The sequence below is a fragment of the Punica granatum genome, chromosome 2 (assembly GCF_007655135.1).
Source record: "Punica granatum isolate Tunisia-2019 chromosome 2, ASM765513v2, whole genome shotgun sequence".
Lineage (NCBI taxonomy): Eukaryota > Viridiplantae > Streptophyta > Magnoliopsida > Myrtales > Lythraceae > Punica > Punica granatum.
The window spans coordinates 12,873,413-12,889,535 of record NC_045128.1 but is presented as its reverse complement, the minus strand read 5'-3'; the positions used below and the strand labels follow the sequence as shown (position 1 = coordinate 12,889,535).

Here is a 16,123-nt window from a genome sequence, read left to right as displayed (position 1 = left end):
ACTCAAATTTCCCTCGACCGACCGCTCATCACATCACGGCAGGAAACGGAGGAGCACGAAGGATAAGAGAGTGAGGATGGCGAAGAACCATGTGGAGATGTCCAACAGCAGATCCACCGGAAACACGGGCCCTATCACGGCCTTCAGAAGGGCTTTGAAGACGATGAGGATACATGTTGTTTTTGCAACGCAGCTCATAATTCGTTCCAAAGCTCCACGCACTAATGCGTCAAAGTCGAACTCTTCATTGTGTGCGTCGTTCTCCTCCTCTTCATGGTCCAGCAGGCCGTTTAGCTATGAGAAATAAAACAGGGTTTCTTGGTATCATCAGCTGCGACAACCATGTGTGCGTGTGAAAGAGAAAAGGCAAGGAGGGAAAGGGGGATTACCATGAATTCTTCAGGTCGACGGATGGCACGATTCGCCATGAGAGAGAGCAAATGTGGAAGTGAAACAGGGTTTCTTGGCATCATCAATTGCAGAAAACAGAGAAAGAGAGCAGAGAGAGAGAACTAAAAACTGAAAGTCTGGCTTTCGAATGGAAGAGAGGAGAGGGAACTGTGGGTTTATATGTTAAGGATGGAGACAGTTATTTGTGTTATACATTAACGAACTATTATTTTGGAAATATTAATTTAAAAAAAGGGAAGTGTGAATGATTTTCAGGATTTGGTCCTCTTACTACTTATTTTTGAAACTCATCAACTTGGAGATCCGTTCTCGATTTTGCCATGACAGCTTCCGATGCAGCAACACAAGAATCATCATCTCCTTAAGACTACTTCAATTCAGTTTTCCATGAGAAGTCGAGACCACCAAACTCACTAAAGGGAAGAACCCAAGAATCTTTAAGAACTCTCGCTCTCTCCCTAATCAGCTTATGATAATTATACCTTGAAAAACGACGTTTGATTTCGATGCTCTGGTATAAGGCTCTGATCGATCGAGTTAAAACTACTTAATCAACTTCTGCACAGCTTCGGAACATTACAAGACATTGGATCCAGTGTCCACCCTTTTACTTGTCCAAATTCAGGAAGATTATCATATATGACCTGTATATGGAGTTAAGGAGGATTGTTCTATTTTAGGGATGTTTGCAATGAGATTCCATCTCCGGAATTTAAAGATATTGTTGTACGTCAAACAGAGTATCTTCCCACGAACTGCGCGAACAGAGATGGCCTTCTGGACAAATGGTGCTTCCAAAGACTTCTGAACAGTGAACACTATGTGATCTCGTTGCATTTTTCAAGTTTGGTTTCCTTCATTTTTATCAAAGCAAATCACTGATCCCTTTGACCCGATGAACTTTTATGAGAAAAATCTTTTTCAGTGTTCTCTGGTAAAGATAGTGAAATATCGTTTGGTTTGGACGTCAACGAACTATGTAATGGAGGGAAGTTTTACTCAGTTTCTTGTAAGGCCTCGGTTTTACTCTAGTGGTGTATCACATTAGCTCGTTCTCCTATCTTAGCTATTCGAATTTATCGAGGAAACTGAATATCGAAATGATTAAGGCAGGCATATGTAGAGGAAAAATGTCAACTAAACCACAAGTTGAGAGTTACCAATAGCATGATTTGTTTATTCATCCAAAAACATTTTGACAGATGCTCTGTCAATGGCAGCTTTCTGCTCTACTTTTTGGGGAGTCCTATAGCACAGTACACATTAGCATTTCCGACTAACATGGAAGAAAACCCACGATAGCTGTATCTACTCCTGAGAAGCTCCATATTTGACTCAATGCGCTGCACTTTCCTCTCCATATTATTAAAACCACTCTCAAATGATTGAACTGCCTTGTCTTCCAGTAGACGAGATTCGAGATGACCATGTAACTCATAAGACTGTCCAATTCAGCAATCTAGACAATAAACTGATCAATAAGTTCTTCCACTAGCTCACAGGTTTCAGGAAGCTTCTTGCCCCCATCAGTCTCGGATGATTGATATGCTTGTTCTTGACGAGTGAATGTCTTCATCTTCCTCTGTTCTTCATCTGCCAACTTCAGCACCTCGAGGATCCACTTGACCATTTTCGCGTTGCTCTCCCCCTCCTTAATGTTCTCTAGAGAGGACTTGATAGTAAAAGGAGGAGCTCGACTAGCATGAGCGATACCTTGATGTAGATCTTGGTGGCTTGGTGCATCAGCCTTGTGCAAAGTTTTTCTGCAAACTCATCAGGACATCCCCGATCTCAATCTCTACATTCTTAGTTTCTTCCACTGCCTTGCAATGTTCCTCAGTTGTACCGAGATTGATAAACTCGGTCAGATTGACAAGATTTTCGAGATTGGGCGACTTACGCAGTGAGATATCATGTGGACTCAGTTGGCCTCCATGAAACTTGGGTTTGGGTTTTACAGCCACAAAAATGCCAGCAGTTAACGCTTCCTCCAATCTGCCAGTATTGGCACCACAGGATTAGACCTTATCATCAGCAGAGACTCGATCTTATCATCAACTCTTTGAATGCCACGGATCAGTTCAGAGAAATTGACAGAGGTCCCGGTACGAACAGCATCATGCTCAAGATTTTCCTCAGCCACCCACTGATGACCCTGAAACTCTTGAAGGCATGAGAAACTGCAGTGACTAATGACGATATTAAACAGAAGGAAGGAGAGATCAATTAGAGATCAAATCAAGTACCTTTCATTGCATCCTTTCCCATTTTGTTATCTTCACTAAAGCCCTTAAAATCGATTATATCTGGTTTTTGACCTTCTTCGCCCTCAACTGAATCCTTTGGCATTATATTCGGTTCTTCACTTTCTTTTCTCTTAGCAGGACCCTTTGGCTTTTTATCCTGCTCTTGACATTCTTCACTCTTATTAGGACCGTTTGGCTTCATAGCTGATACTTGATCTTCCTCGCTCTTAGCAGGATCCTTTGGCTGATCAAGGCCATCTGCAGGTCTGCTCTCTTCTTTCGGCTCTTCCCACCATGCTGCCCCGATGAGTTCACAGCACTTGTTCAATCGAGCATCAATTTCTTCCTCCTTTTTCCAGAAGAAATGGTTCAGTGCCTCCACGAGTGCGATGCTCTCTCTGGATTCTGTAAACCATTTGAGGGCATCATCTTCGTTCTTGATTTCGAAGGCCATGTTGACCACGCCTTCCAGCCTTCTCTTCATGCTCTCTTGATAACTCCGGAGTGCCTCAAATACCCACTTCATCATGTGGTATTGTGCTCTGAGACCCTTCAACAGAAACCTGATCTTGCCATCAACTTTTGCAATGAAACGGTTCAGTTCTTGACAGCTGACAGGGTTGAGTTCGGGATGACAATCATCGGCCATTGGTGAACTTGAGAATGAATGGCCAAGAGTTATCGGAAATGAAAGAGTAATCGTCGAAGAGAGGGCATGAAGCAAGAGACAGTAATCAAGAATCGTACAAATACTATACCTTTGATTTGCTTCCAATAATCAAGAAAGAGAACTAAAGTCTGAGAGTCTGGTTTTCGAATAGAAGAGGAGAGGGAACTGTGGGTTTATATGCTAAAGTAGGAGACAGTTATTTCTGTTACACATTACCGAACTTTTTGGAATGATAATTTATAACAGAAAGTGTGAAGGATTTTCAGGATTTCATTCTCTTACTAATTATTTTCATGCAGTTAAGTCATTAAACTCATCAACTTGGAGCCTCCCAGATGGGCCCCTTGATCCCCTTTTAAAGACCCATTCTCGAGTTTGCCACAACGGCGTCCTCCATGATTCTTGAAGTTGTCGGGACTCTGGAGCATAGCAGGGGCTGTCCTGGTTCTCGGGGGGATGACATTCATCTGCCATCTTTAAAAATGAAAATGAAGGGCATGAGAGATGCTGGAAATCGAATAGAGAATATTGAAGAGAGGGAATGAAACAATAGACGAATCATCAAAAAACAGTATGAATACTATACCTTTGATTTGCTTCCAATCAATATATGATTCTTGTGACATTAATAGAAGAAAAAAGGGAACAGTGGGTTTATATGTTAAGGGCGGAGACAGTTATTCCCGTTAGGCATTAATAACTAATATTTATTTGGTCCTCTTACTTTTGTTCATGCAGTTGAGTCCTCAAACTCATCGGTTTTCTAATACCTCCGTGGCAGGGAGGGACCTGCTACAGTATTTGGATTGATGTGGCCGGCAGGGATGCCTGATCGATGCTCTCACACCCCTCGAACCCTTTCGGGGATCCATTATTCAGTTCGCAGCGGCAGCGACCACCATGAGAATTAACATCTAATCGTTGAAACTGAAAAAATGCAAGAGCATCTTAGAAATATGGCTTAGCAATTGAGCGATCAAGCAAATTAGAGTGATTAAGAGGTGTTAACACCTCTTAATTTTCAAAGTTTAGTAGAACAACGTTGTTCTACTAAATGCTACTTTAATTTTCAAAGTTTCCCATCGTCAAAGTTATAACTAACCATATGGAATCTATGGATTATATATGTTCATATGTTCATCATATTTTGAATGCACTAGATCCCGTGGTAGATATATAAATGTCCCATGATCGAAGATAAAGTTAAGGTGTTTTCCAGAGTATGTACGTTAGCATACGAAGGTCATCTAAGTATCAGATGCAAGTGTCTGCCTGTCCAAATTTGTAGGAAAGAAATTCACATTGCACTTGATGATGATGGTAGAGGAATTTACTTTTTGTTGATAGGTTCAGTAATTTGCATTTTTCTAGTCGCGAGTCGGGCTAGTTCGATCCACTCCACCCATGATGCCATATAGGCCAACCACTGAGGAATGGAGACAAGTAAATGAGCAATAGCCATGGTGACAACTGAAAAGGGATTAAGCTCTCAACACACCATTATTAGATAGTAAGAATAACACTTCGATACAAATGAATATTGGAAGGTGTGAATATGAATAAAGAAAAAACTCTGGCATGATCGACATTTTGCTAAAAGATTTGCAACACCCAATGCTCATCCACAAATTTTTAGATCACAAAGAGAACATGAGCTAGTATAATGGAATTAAAATTCTAATTATCTAATAAAATAGTACTTGTAATCTTACAGTGAGAGTCGAACATGTAATCTCATGGGTGACAGGTAAGGACGTGCACCATTCCCTTACCCCATCTTTCTCTGGTCATCATAAAGTTAACAAGAGAGAAATCGGGTGTTAGAAGTCCAAACGAACTAGAATTGCATCCGAACTCGAAGTTTGGGGATCGAAACAGTCATAAGATATTGTACAGGGACCAACGAATCAGGAAATGTAGAGGCAGAGGACTAAATGTGCCATTTCCCCATAGTTTTCCAACTTCTTCCATGTCAGCATCTTCTCTTCCTCTCATTGGTCGAACCACGTCAGCATAACGTTAAAAAATAAAATAAAATAAAAAATCAGCATAGTACGAAGCAAAGTCCCGGTGCATATAGACATTTCAAGTCGAGTGCGATGTCTCGTTAAATCCCCTTTCTCATAATGTCCGAATTTCATGATATGTATAGCATATGTTAATTATATTAGAGGCGCGCTTATTCGGTACAGACTGAATCTAATCTAATTCGAGCCGAAGATTTTGCTTTTTCCTTACGGACCAAACCGATCATCGGTGGGCCTATATACACCGGGTTCGGCTTATGTAACCCCCGCTGGTCCGGACGAATTGAAATCGAAGAGAGACAGAGGAAGATAGAGAGGGAAGGAGGAGAGGGGAGAGACCGGAAGGATGCCGCGGGTTGCGGCTGCATTCGCCTTCTCCGTCTTCTTCGTCGCAGCCGCCGTCGCCGCCGCCGTTGCCGCCGCCGCCGTGGCGGAAGCCTCCAGCAATGATTCCCAGGTGAGTACCGACCTCCAAAGCCCCCGTCTTCTTTCCCGTCGAAATGTACGGCAGCCCTTGAATCTGAAGCCGTTACCTGTGATGCTTGCTGATCGCAGGTCAAATGCAGCAGAACCTGTGTCGCGGAGAATTGTAACAGTGAGCAGCTCCGCATCCTCATTTGTTCATCTATTGGCTGGCAGAAATCATCTGTTGAGGGACTAAAATTCGTGAAATTCGTTTGGGTTTGGTAGGTGTTGGGATCAGGTACGGCAAGTACTGCGGCGTAGGATGGACCGGCTGTCCCGGAGAGGAGCCGTGCGACGAGCTTGACGCTTGCTGCAAGGTCCATGATGAATGCGTCGAGAAAAAAGGTAGTTGAATATCGATCTATACGAAAATGACCCCTGAGTCATGTCTGGTTATTCATTGATTGCTGTGGTTGATTTGATGTGTCAATGGAGATTGGAACGAGAGAATATATTAATGCCTTTCTCGAGTAGGAGCGAGAATTGTTAATGCGATTTTGCTCTAGTCGCCGAGGTTGACCTATATTAGTGCATATGATTGTGATAACATCATAGTTTCACGTTTACATTTCAGATGTGTCGAGTGCCTTGCCTTATCTTGGCGATGATTCTTCAGATCGGACTCTGATAACCTATGATTTTTTTCTTGAGTCGTCCCTCAATCTGTTACTGTAAATATGTTAAAATGCGGTTTATAGAATCTACATTTGTTTTTTTTTTTTTCACCCAAAATGACTATGCTTTACTAAATAGATTTGGGACTTAATCAGAACTTCATAAAAAATTTAAGATTGCTTTGAGCACAAATTCATCAATGTTTTTGGTTGAGGCGGATTTTGGTGGTGTTACTATGATGGTTGATCCAAAAGGGAACGGACTGAAAGACGGTTCAGAAATGGGGTGTACATCAAACATAAAAAATTTCGCCTTGACTTAAACCATTGTGTTGTGTTAGATGTAAGTCTTGAATATATATTAGTGCGACTATTGAATTGTGAATGATGTGTAATTTACAGGATTAATCGACATAAAATGCCATGAGAAGTTCAAGAGGTGCATAAAGAAGGTACACAAGTCTGGGAAGGCCGGGTTCTCTCGGGATTGCCCTTATGATACTGCTGTGCCAACTATGACACAGGGCATGGATATGGCCATCTTACTCAGTCAGTTTGGTAGCTCGAAGCTCGAGCTTTGACTTGTTCACGATCATCAAAGACTGCTGGAACTCGTCCCTCCTGCAATCAACCCTCTAATCGCCCATTACACAGTTGAAACCGTTAAATTCTTACAGGTCACAGGCAATTTTGCACTTGGTTGACCTTTGATGTGAAATTATTTCATGGAGTGATAATGTTTCAGCAATGGAAAAATCTTTCCGTTCTATGTTTGCATAGATCACATCTCAATGATGAGTAGATGTATTCAAACAGATATGTTAATTTGACACAGTTTCTTGTGTTGGTGTTTACGGTCTTCATTTTTTTTGCTTTACGCGGGTTCAATGCATGATTACTTTTGTTGCCGGATATGCAGGTGGCTTCGGATTGGATTGGATTTATCATTTGCATTTCGAATCCGGTACTGGTAAATGATTGTCATTTTCATTTCTTGTAGCTTGTCAAGTTGCGGGTTATGAATAGTTACGAATGGGTGGGATACATGCTTTCCGCTACTACTCCATGATCATTATAAAGGTAGTTTTGCCACGTCCGTAACTGTTAATGACCATTCAAAGCTTGTGGTTACCATCGAATTTTACGTAACATCCAACATTGCGAAATCTTGTCAATGACTTGATGAAACCCTTTACCATATTTGTGCTGACAGTTTTATGTCAGAATCTTCTATACTCTTTTTTTCTTCTTCTTATTTTTTTTTGTGTCATAGTATTCGGAAGTCTATTTAGTCCCGTCTAATCCAGTTCGAGCCGAGTCGGTCCATCGAGGTGTAAAATTCTTCCGGCAGTGATTTTCTCCAATATTCTGTATATTCTCATGTGACTTTGTGTGAAATTTCACTTTCAAATTCCTCATAGAGGGTACAAGAAGCTTTTGTAGGGTTGGCTTGTGAGAATAAAAGTTTTGTTCGTTCACCCAAAAAGAAAAAAGATATGGTCCTTTTTGTTGGCCTTTCTCTATTATGAGATTAAATGAATTGTTTCTTTCGGTGTGTATACCGTGATTAGATGGAAACTTTAATCCCTCACATGGAACCCCGATCGATGTATAAAAAGAAGCTAATTTTGGATTTTTCTTGTCTAGAATAATTTTGATAAAATTAACCTTCAAGCGCGGGTCAACTACTCAACTAATTAATGGACCTCTACAAATCAATTCATTGAATACCAATATAAGGTCTGAACTCAGTATTGAACAGACACACCTCCATAATCAACCGAAAACAATACTTCCGAATTACGCATAGTAATTTTCAAATGCATATCATTTCCGTTAATTTAGTCAGTCAACCCTTAACGAGAAGCATGACGAGCGAAGAAATAACATCCGCTGCAGAATTTTCTTATTATCAATTTCGCTTCTTATCCTTTTAGTGTCTTTCCCAACTCAAATAAGGTGTGAGAGTGTTGGTTCATACCTAATTCCGAAATATATATATATATATATAACTAATAAGCTGTTGGTGGAATTATTAAGCAATCTCAACCTCTAAGAGAAGAGCACGAGTTTGAATCCCATAAGACGTTTGTATTGGGAGAGAGAGTAATCTTTAATACGCTATCCTCGAAATTGCGAAAACAATACCTCGCAGAAAAAAAAAATCAACAAAAAGAGAAGCACTTAAATAATTGTCCCCAATATGATCCAATATTGGTGCCGTCCGCCGTACATATATATATATATATTTTTTTTTTGGGATAACTGCTTGTCTTTACATGCATTTTTTTTTCATACATGATCTTCAAAAGTCAATGAATTTTAGTCAATCCAAATTCAATTTGGATCTCTCAATCATAAGTTTTCTCTTTTCACAAATCTTACATCTCTCAATCGGGATTTTTACTCGTTCTATTAAAATTGTAATTTTCTCAAGAGATTGCAAATTTTTGAATATTCATTATATATATGAAAAATTTTCACTATTTATCGATTTTCATCGTATAAAAATTTTGGATTTTAGAAATGGTATCGGAGCCTAGGTTTTTTGATCTCTTAAGCCTATGGGACATAAACCTATTTTCAATTATGTGAATTTCTGGGACGAAATTATTTAAAAGTGGAGAGTATGTAACATTCAAAGATTTTTCATATGCTTATACACATATTTTTCTAATTTCTGCAATTCAACACTAGATTTATTAATTGATTAGTTAATTTAAATTGTTTTCAGGGAATAAACTTCCCAATTTACTTTCCATGCATACCAACTTAAATTCATCAATCTCCACCGCCAAACTTTATCTTTCCTTTATAATCCTTTGCTCTCAATTCTTTCATCCAATTTCATCCTCCCGGCCATCACAGAGATATTGAGAGTTTGAGCGACTGAGAAGGAAAAGTTGAGGGAAAAATGCGAGAAAAATTCTAGAAAATGGAAAACATCTCATTTTTGATGTTTGAGGTTCAGGGGACTTGTCAAGGTGAGTAATCTATTCCAAAATTGGTATTTTTATCGTGATTGTAATGAGTTTATTAAAACTGCATTGTCATGGTCATGTCAGTGTTATGGATTATGCATGCATTTTCATGCGATCGATTACGATATTAGGAAATGAGTTGTGAGGTTTTGAATTATGTAACTGAGATTGATGAAAATTGATGAGTCTTGTGGTGTCCTAAGCCATTCGTAAGCCGAAAAGTAGGAAATGATTGCCTGGAGCAGAAAGGCTACTAGTGTGGAGGTGGTCTGGAGCTGTTTTATAGGTTAAATATGGCGGCGGATCATGGCATTTTGTCGGGATTATTTTTACTTGTTCAGTCGAGAGATTGCGAGTTTTTGAATCTTCCTGATATATATGGAAAATTTTCAGTATTTATCGATTTTCATTGTGTAAAATTTTCGGATTTCACATCGAGTTTCAAAGATTTTGTTAGAATAGAAGTTATTGAATCTTTAGCAAGGGGTAAAAAAGTAAGGAAATAAATTAGTATGGTTAAGCAAGTACTTATAATTACAAAATAACTCCAATCAAAACATCAGGAAAACCAAAATATTCATAGTCATTCCAAGCTAACTTCAACCTTGAAATTATTCACACAGAAAAGGTACCAAGTCGGACCTAAATTTAGCCTGTAGTAACCTATATTTGTACACTTTATTTTATAATCTGAGGTAAATAAGCAACCTTTGTCCTCATAGAATCAACCAATTGCTCCTTCAGATAGCTTTATATCAATTTTAAGAGCAAAGCGTTCAAACTCTCTCCACCCCCACACCCCCCCCCCACACCCCGGTCCAAAAAAAAAACCAACCTATCTATTGACGAAATGACCACATTTAACACCTAAGGAATCCTACCAAAGAAAGCCTCTAATATAGAGGGATCAGATCCCCAAGCTCCAACCAGAAGTAGACTTTCATTTACATGAAGAGTAAGGAGATACGGTCTCATGACTCTCATACGAGCGACAAATTTCTGCTACAGAGATACATTATTTCAGGATGCTAAATGCTACCTACAACATAGTTTGAATGGAATTTTCTTGATAAAAGTCTTGGCAACTGGATAAGATCATCTGAATATAATATATTGACATATGTATTAAGCTCCATTATGTTTCGACATCTGAACTTCAATTGCCGATTACTAAAGGCTGATAAGCAAATTTGGCGATATAAATTGGCTCGGACTAAAAATTTATGGCCGACTATATACCTCGAAATGCCAAACTTAGAGGCCATGTACTCCGAAGACGCCCTTAGTTGCTTGAGAGATGAGGAAGCTGCATGATGTTCCAACAGAAGATGCAATTACAATTAGCATTACTCCGTGCATTATTCCAACGTTTCTCAAATCTCAAACATTGTAATTTGCACATCTAGCTAATAGAAATTGTACCATATGACTCAATGAATTATATGCGAAAAAATTGTTCAGCTGATAAAAAAGAAGGATGAACTACATGAAATGAAGTTATATGCCTATCCAAGGACGCTGAGAAATATAATACTCTAGCTTAAATATAGCGAATTGAAGCCCCGAAATGCATTGTAACCAAATACAATATTCATTAAGGTGCGATGGATTCTAATTCTCGATTTATTCATCTGTAAAGTGATCCGATGGTAGAAGAAGATATCGTTTCATTATTTGTTCCATATTTGCAGAGAACTCCTGAGATAATGGCAGGAAACTAGAACATTCTTAATGGAGAAATTAGGAATTCTCCAATAAGTGTTGTTTCTTGAGAAGACAAACTCATTTTCGTAATTTTCTAATATTCAAAGACACAGTACCCGCTCTAAGTCATCCCCGTGAACCTAAAAGGCCACAGAGAACTCTTAATGGCGCATGACAACTAACATTCTCATTGCCAGAAATAAAACAGGATTGCCTGGCCCGATAACTGATCAGAGGCCGCTGCTGGTCGGAATCGCAGCACTAGTGACATGCAGCTGGAGCTTTTGGCCAGTTTCGGGTCGTTTCTTCCGGGCGTGCTGATGGTGCGGGAGCAGGGCAGCGACAGGGAAGTTTTTTGGCGGGATTAAAAGAGAGAGAGAAGGGAGTGCGAAAGGAAACGATTAAATGGGCCTCTGAGTATACACAAATAGAAGCCATCCGTACGAAAAATACACAAATAGGAGCTCTATACGTGGAAACACACGAATGGGAAAGCACACGAATGAGCTTCTCATTTTTTTTTATATAGGGTAATAGATAAATAGATATATATTATACTTATTCATGAAGACTTAGCATGTGTTTGTTTCGAATTGATTATAAATGCTGAAAAGTAAGTCTGAATTTTTAAATGTTATATGAAATAAGTGTTTATTTATTAAAAAATAAACAATAAATTATAAAAGTACAAATGAATGCTGAAAGTCAGATAAAACAGTCTCTTGTCCTTTAATAATAAGCGTAGATGAACTGTTAAAGACATTTTTTCAGTTTACCATTCTAGAATTACCGATAATTGCGGTCACACCATGTGATTTGACATAAAAGGTATAAAAAATAAATTCAGCAAAAAAGAAAAAGGTATAAAAAAGGAATAAAAGAAAACGATAATTTCACTCGAGAAGATAAAGAAAGATGACTACAAACCCAACCCCATTACTGCCAATTAGTTTTTTAACGTTAATAATAATCTCCCATGGATAGAGAGAGAGAGAGAGAGAGAGAGAGAGAGAGGGATTCACCGAGAATGACCGCTGCCTGAATTTGCTTAGGTAAGCTTCCCCTTCTGTGTTTTTATTCTTCTTCTTGATCAACATTTTCTGATTTTGTCGTCAGCAATCCATTTTCTAAGGCCTTGAGAGTGTTGAATGCCAAATCGAATCTGAACTGCTTACTAATGGTTGGGCTATCCAATCAGCAGAACGTTGTTCTCTGGGGCGGGGAGATGTTTCGCTGAAGGGACTCTGTTTTACAATTTCTGGAATATATAGATGGATGGAGGATAGAAACATATATTTATGTTGATGAACTAATTAAGTCGGCTTCTTAACGAGGCCAATGAGTTCAATCCGTCTGTTTTCTAAAAATTTACATTTGGTTTGTAAGTGAGATTTTAAAACTTTAATTTTAATTTTAACTCTACTCACAACAAAACAAAATAATTCATTCAAAGTAAAAAAGGTGGACCACATACATAAACATTTATACCACTCCATTATAATACAACTCCATAATTAATGAATTCTCAACACCATCCCTCCATAATTAGTTTTGTCTTTTTCAAAATCAAAATCCAGTTAAAATTTGACTCACTAATCAAACAAGTTTTAGTCAATCAAGTAGTATTGAGTAATAAAATCTAATCAACCATACTTAATTGGATTAAGCAGTCGTGATCACCTCAAAATTTCACCGGATGTCCCTGGCTAAATATGCTTAAACTCTAACATCCCCTCATATTAAAATCAATAATATTGCTTAATGTCAGCGGATGCCAAGAATAGATCTCCCTTTTATCGAAAGCTTCATTTTATCTTCCCCTTTGATTCTACAGAAATCCGCGCGCAGGAAATTAAGGTCATAGCCGATATTTTTGAAATTGAAATTCTATGGCATGCAGCCCTTTTTCCTAAGCGATGAGTTCATGGATGACCTCATGCCTCATGATTGTCATTTTGCCTATGAAAGGAGAAGCCTGTAGCGGATTGCGGGAAGACACAAGGATAGGATACAGAGTGAAGAGAGGACGTGCCCGTAATTGAAGAAAATACACGCGAAGCGAAGAGCTTATATGGAGAGATTTTATTTCGAGAGATTGAGTGAGCAATAAATTTTTATGCATCGACACAAAATGACCCTAATGAAAAAGTATTTCACAATTAGATGTCTACAGCTCCGAAGAAGAAGGAAATGGAAAGCACAATCGAGGGGGCAGCCATGCCCAACGCAGTAATATTGCAGAGTGAGGGATTACATGAGGTATATATTTATCCATCACAATCCTGGAATCTGTTAACGAATCGTGATGACCATAACTATCATATTTACTTTTCAATGTCTCGAATAGAATCGCACTCTCTTTCTTTGAGTAACTATTGAATTACGTTATATTCTTATTGGGAAAATTTGATATTATGTTCACGGACCTAACCTAATTCGAATACTTTTCATGTAACAAATTATATGGATAGTTCATATGTATAATTTACGTGATTTGGCAGTATATATTGGACACAGCAGTATATCCACGCGAAGCCGAGCCTCTCAAAGAGCTGAGGAAGGCCACTGCAAGTCACCCAACGTAATCTCCTCTCCCCATGTCCTTTTTCTTTTCTGGTTACAAAAGATGTTCATAGATCAAGGAGGAGATTAATATATAGGGGAAGAAACCAAATGTATTGAATGATCCTAAGTCACAGTATTCATCATCTCCTTTATGGAACCTATCACAAATTGAAACTATAGCTCAAGGAAGATATTAATATGCAATGGATGGATAAGACAAACAGGGCTTTCATTGGGTCATCACCAGATGCGGGACAGCTGATGGCAATGCTAATTAAGCTTGTGCATGCGAAAAAGACGATTGAGGTTGGCGTTTTCACAGGATACTCCCTTCTCCTCACCGCCCTTGCCATTCCTGATGACGGCCATGTATGTTCCCATCGTTCCCACTCTTGTATACTCCTTGACTCCGATGTTACGTTCTTATACATGCATGTGTCTCATGGACTTCTGCAGTAGGTAATTATTATTTTTCAACGTACTTTGATTTGCAGATCACTGCGATAGATATCAATAGAGAAACATTTGAGATTGGGTTTCCTATCATGCAAAAAGCCGGTGTTGCTCACAAGATCAACTTCATTGAATCACAAGCTCTGCCTGTTCTTGACAAGCTCCTGGAAGATGTAAGCAGTACAATGTTTTATATGCACTCTTATAATTGTTCAAGTTGAGGGTTGTTCATTCCACATAAAAACTTTGATAAGAAACTTTAATCTGGAGTAGATGGACTTATCATTCTATTAGTTGGGGCTTTTGAGTTGGAAATGATTCTAATCGCCTATAGGTTAAGTGAAAATTTTACATGGTATCAGAGCAGGTACGATTTATATGTGGCTCATATAACACCAAGCCCTAGTGTGGAACTCGTGGTTTGGTTAGTTCAAGTATAAAAGAGGAAGCTTGCATAGTAGTTGTCACTAAATGCGAGATGGAGGAAAAAGTCAGACTCATACTCATCAAATATTCCCACTCGTCCGACAGTGAAAGAGGAAGTCCATCTTGTGGTTACAAGTTTGAGCATGGAAAGGGAAGTCTTGCTCAAGTCAGTTTTTGCGGGCAAGTGTATTGTCAATTGCGCATCGAAAAATTGATAAGAAATTCTGGAGTATATAAGATAATTAGGCCCATCATTTTATCAGCTTGAGCTTATAAATTGGATATTAATCCAACCACTTATAGGCCCATTGACAAGTTTCCTACCCACATCTCGCTCGTCTAAAAACATTTGCCCAGATTTGGATTGTTTCTTCTTGTTTTCAGCATTTGATCACGGTTGTTGATATTGTTAATTTTTTTCCTTATATTACAGAAAGAGAATGAGGGCCGTTTCGACTTTGCGTTCGTGGATGCCGATAAAGAAAATTACCTGGGCTATCATGAAAGACTGATGAAGCTTGTGAAGGTCGGAGGCATTATCATATATGATGACACATTGTGGGGAGGCGCTGTAGCTTCGCCCGAGAGCTCAGTACCCGAGCCCAAGCGGAGGGGAAGGAACTCCTTGATTGAGTTCAATAAGGTGGTATCTGGAGACCAGCGCGTCGATATCTCCCTAGCACCTGTTGGTGATGGAATCATGATCTGCCGCCGATTATGCTGAAGTTTAAGGATGAAACTTTCTGTAAATTAGTCTACTAGTTCTTGCATAATAATTAATAGTTTGCACCTGTTAAGAATATCGTTCTGCAGACATGGTATTGAGATAAATGATGCGGGTTTAATCAAAGCGGTATCACTGCTCTCTATTTATTATCCCAATCGATCTCCTTCTTGTATAAGTAAAGGCCCTCTCCTTCGCGTGGTATAATTGTATTGGAGGGCTTACGGCTACTTGGTTTATTTCAAACAGCTATTTTAATGACATGAGAGACTTTAAGATGCGACTCCATAATTGTTAGTTTTATAAGATTAAGATGGCTGCTACTTCTGCTGAGAGTTCAGCCGAAAATTCTGCCGAAACAGAGACATTGGCAGCGGCTGTAACTTTGGGAAAAAGCAAGGGCAATTGATGTTCTTCTCACATTTCGGCAGCTCGCAGGTTCACATTTTCATCTGAAAAAGATTTTCCCAAAGATCAAATTTATATCTTAAGTTTGGGGTCGAAGAGTCCCAAAAAAGTCTGAAAGCTGATGGTTCAGAGAGACATTCTTGTAGAACGCTTTGGGATATCGATTGTAGTTAATTCCGGCCAAGCACCGACCACTATTGGGAAGAATAAGAATTCCCCTCTTGCCAACACTAGCGGAATTATCACTCCAAGCTTCAGCTTGGTATACTGGTCCTGCAGTCCTTTTCCAGATTTCAAGCTTTCTGAAGGCAGCAGGACTAGTATGGAGACAGATGGAATACGACATACGAGCGATTTATGTTCTCGTAAAGCGGCAGCTGATGATACATTCAAGGCATCTAATGTTGGTTTTATCTGCCAATTCGCTTG

General features: G+C 39.1%; 2 protein-coding genes across 2 annotated transcripts; both read left to right on the top strand.

The window, feature by feature from the left end:
• Nucleotides 1–5,533: 5,533 nt before the first annotated feature.
• LOC116194232 (probable phospholipase A2 homolog 1) lies at nucleotides 5,534–7,287 on the top strand. Its single transcript, XM_031522990.1, has 4 exons — nucleotides 5,534–5,811; nucleotides 5,910–5,949; nucleotides 6,045–6,164; nucleotides 6,836–7,287. The coding sequence occupies exons 1-4, from the start codon at nucleotides 5,701–5,703 to the stop codon at nucleotides 7,012–7,014; spliced, it is 450 nt and encodes a 149-aa protein (XP_031378850.1). The 5' UTR covers nucleotides 5,534–5,700; the 3' UTR covers nucleotides 7,015–7,287.
• Nucleotides 7,288–12,081: 4,794 nt separating this feature from the next.
• LOC116195025 (probable caffeoyl-CoA O-methyltransferase At4g26220) lies at nucleotides 12,082–15,444 on the top strand. Its single transcript, XM_031523979.1, has 6 exons — nucleotides 12,082–12,170; nucleotides 13,087–13,377; nucleotides 13,620–13,699; nucleotides 13,908–14,052; nucleotides 14,178–14,309; nucleotides 14,996–15,444. The coding sequence occupies exons 2-6, from the start codon at nucleotides 13,282–13,284 to the stop codon at nucleotides 15,284–15,286; spliced, it is 744 nt and encodes a 247-aa protein (XP_031379839.1). The 5' UTR covers nucleotides 12,082–12,170; nucleotides 13,087–13,281; the 3' UTR covers nucleotides 15,287–15,444.
• The last annotated feature ends 679 nt before the right edge of the window (nucleotides 15,445–16,123 follow it).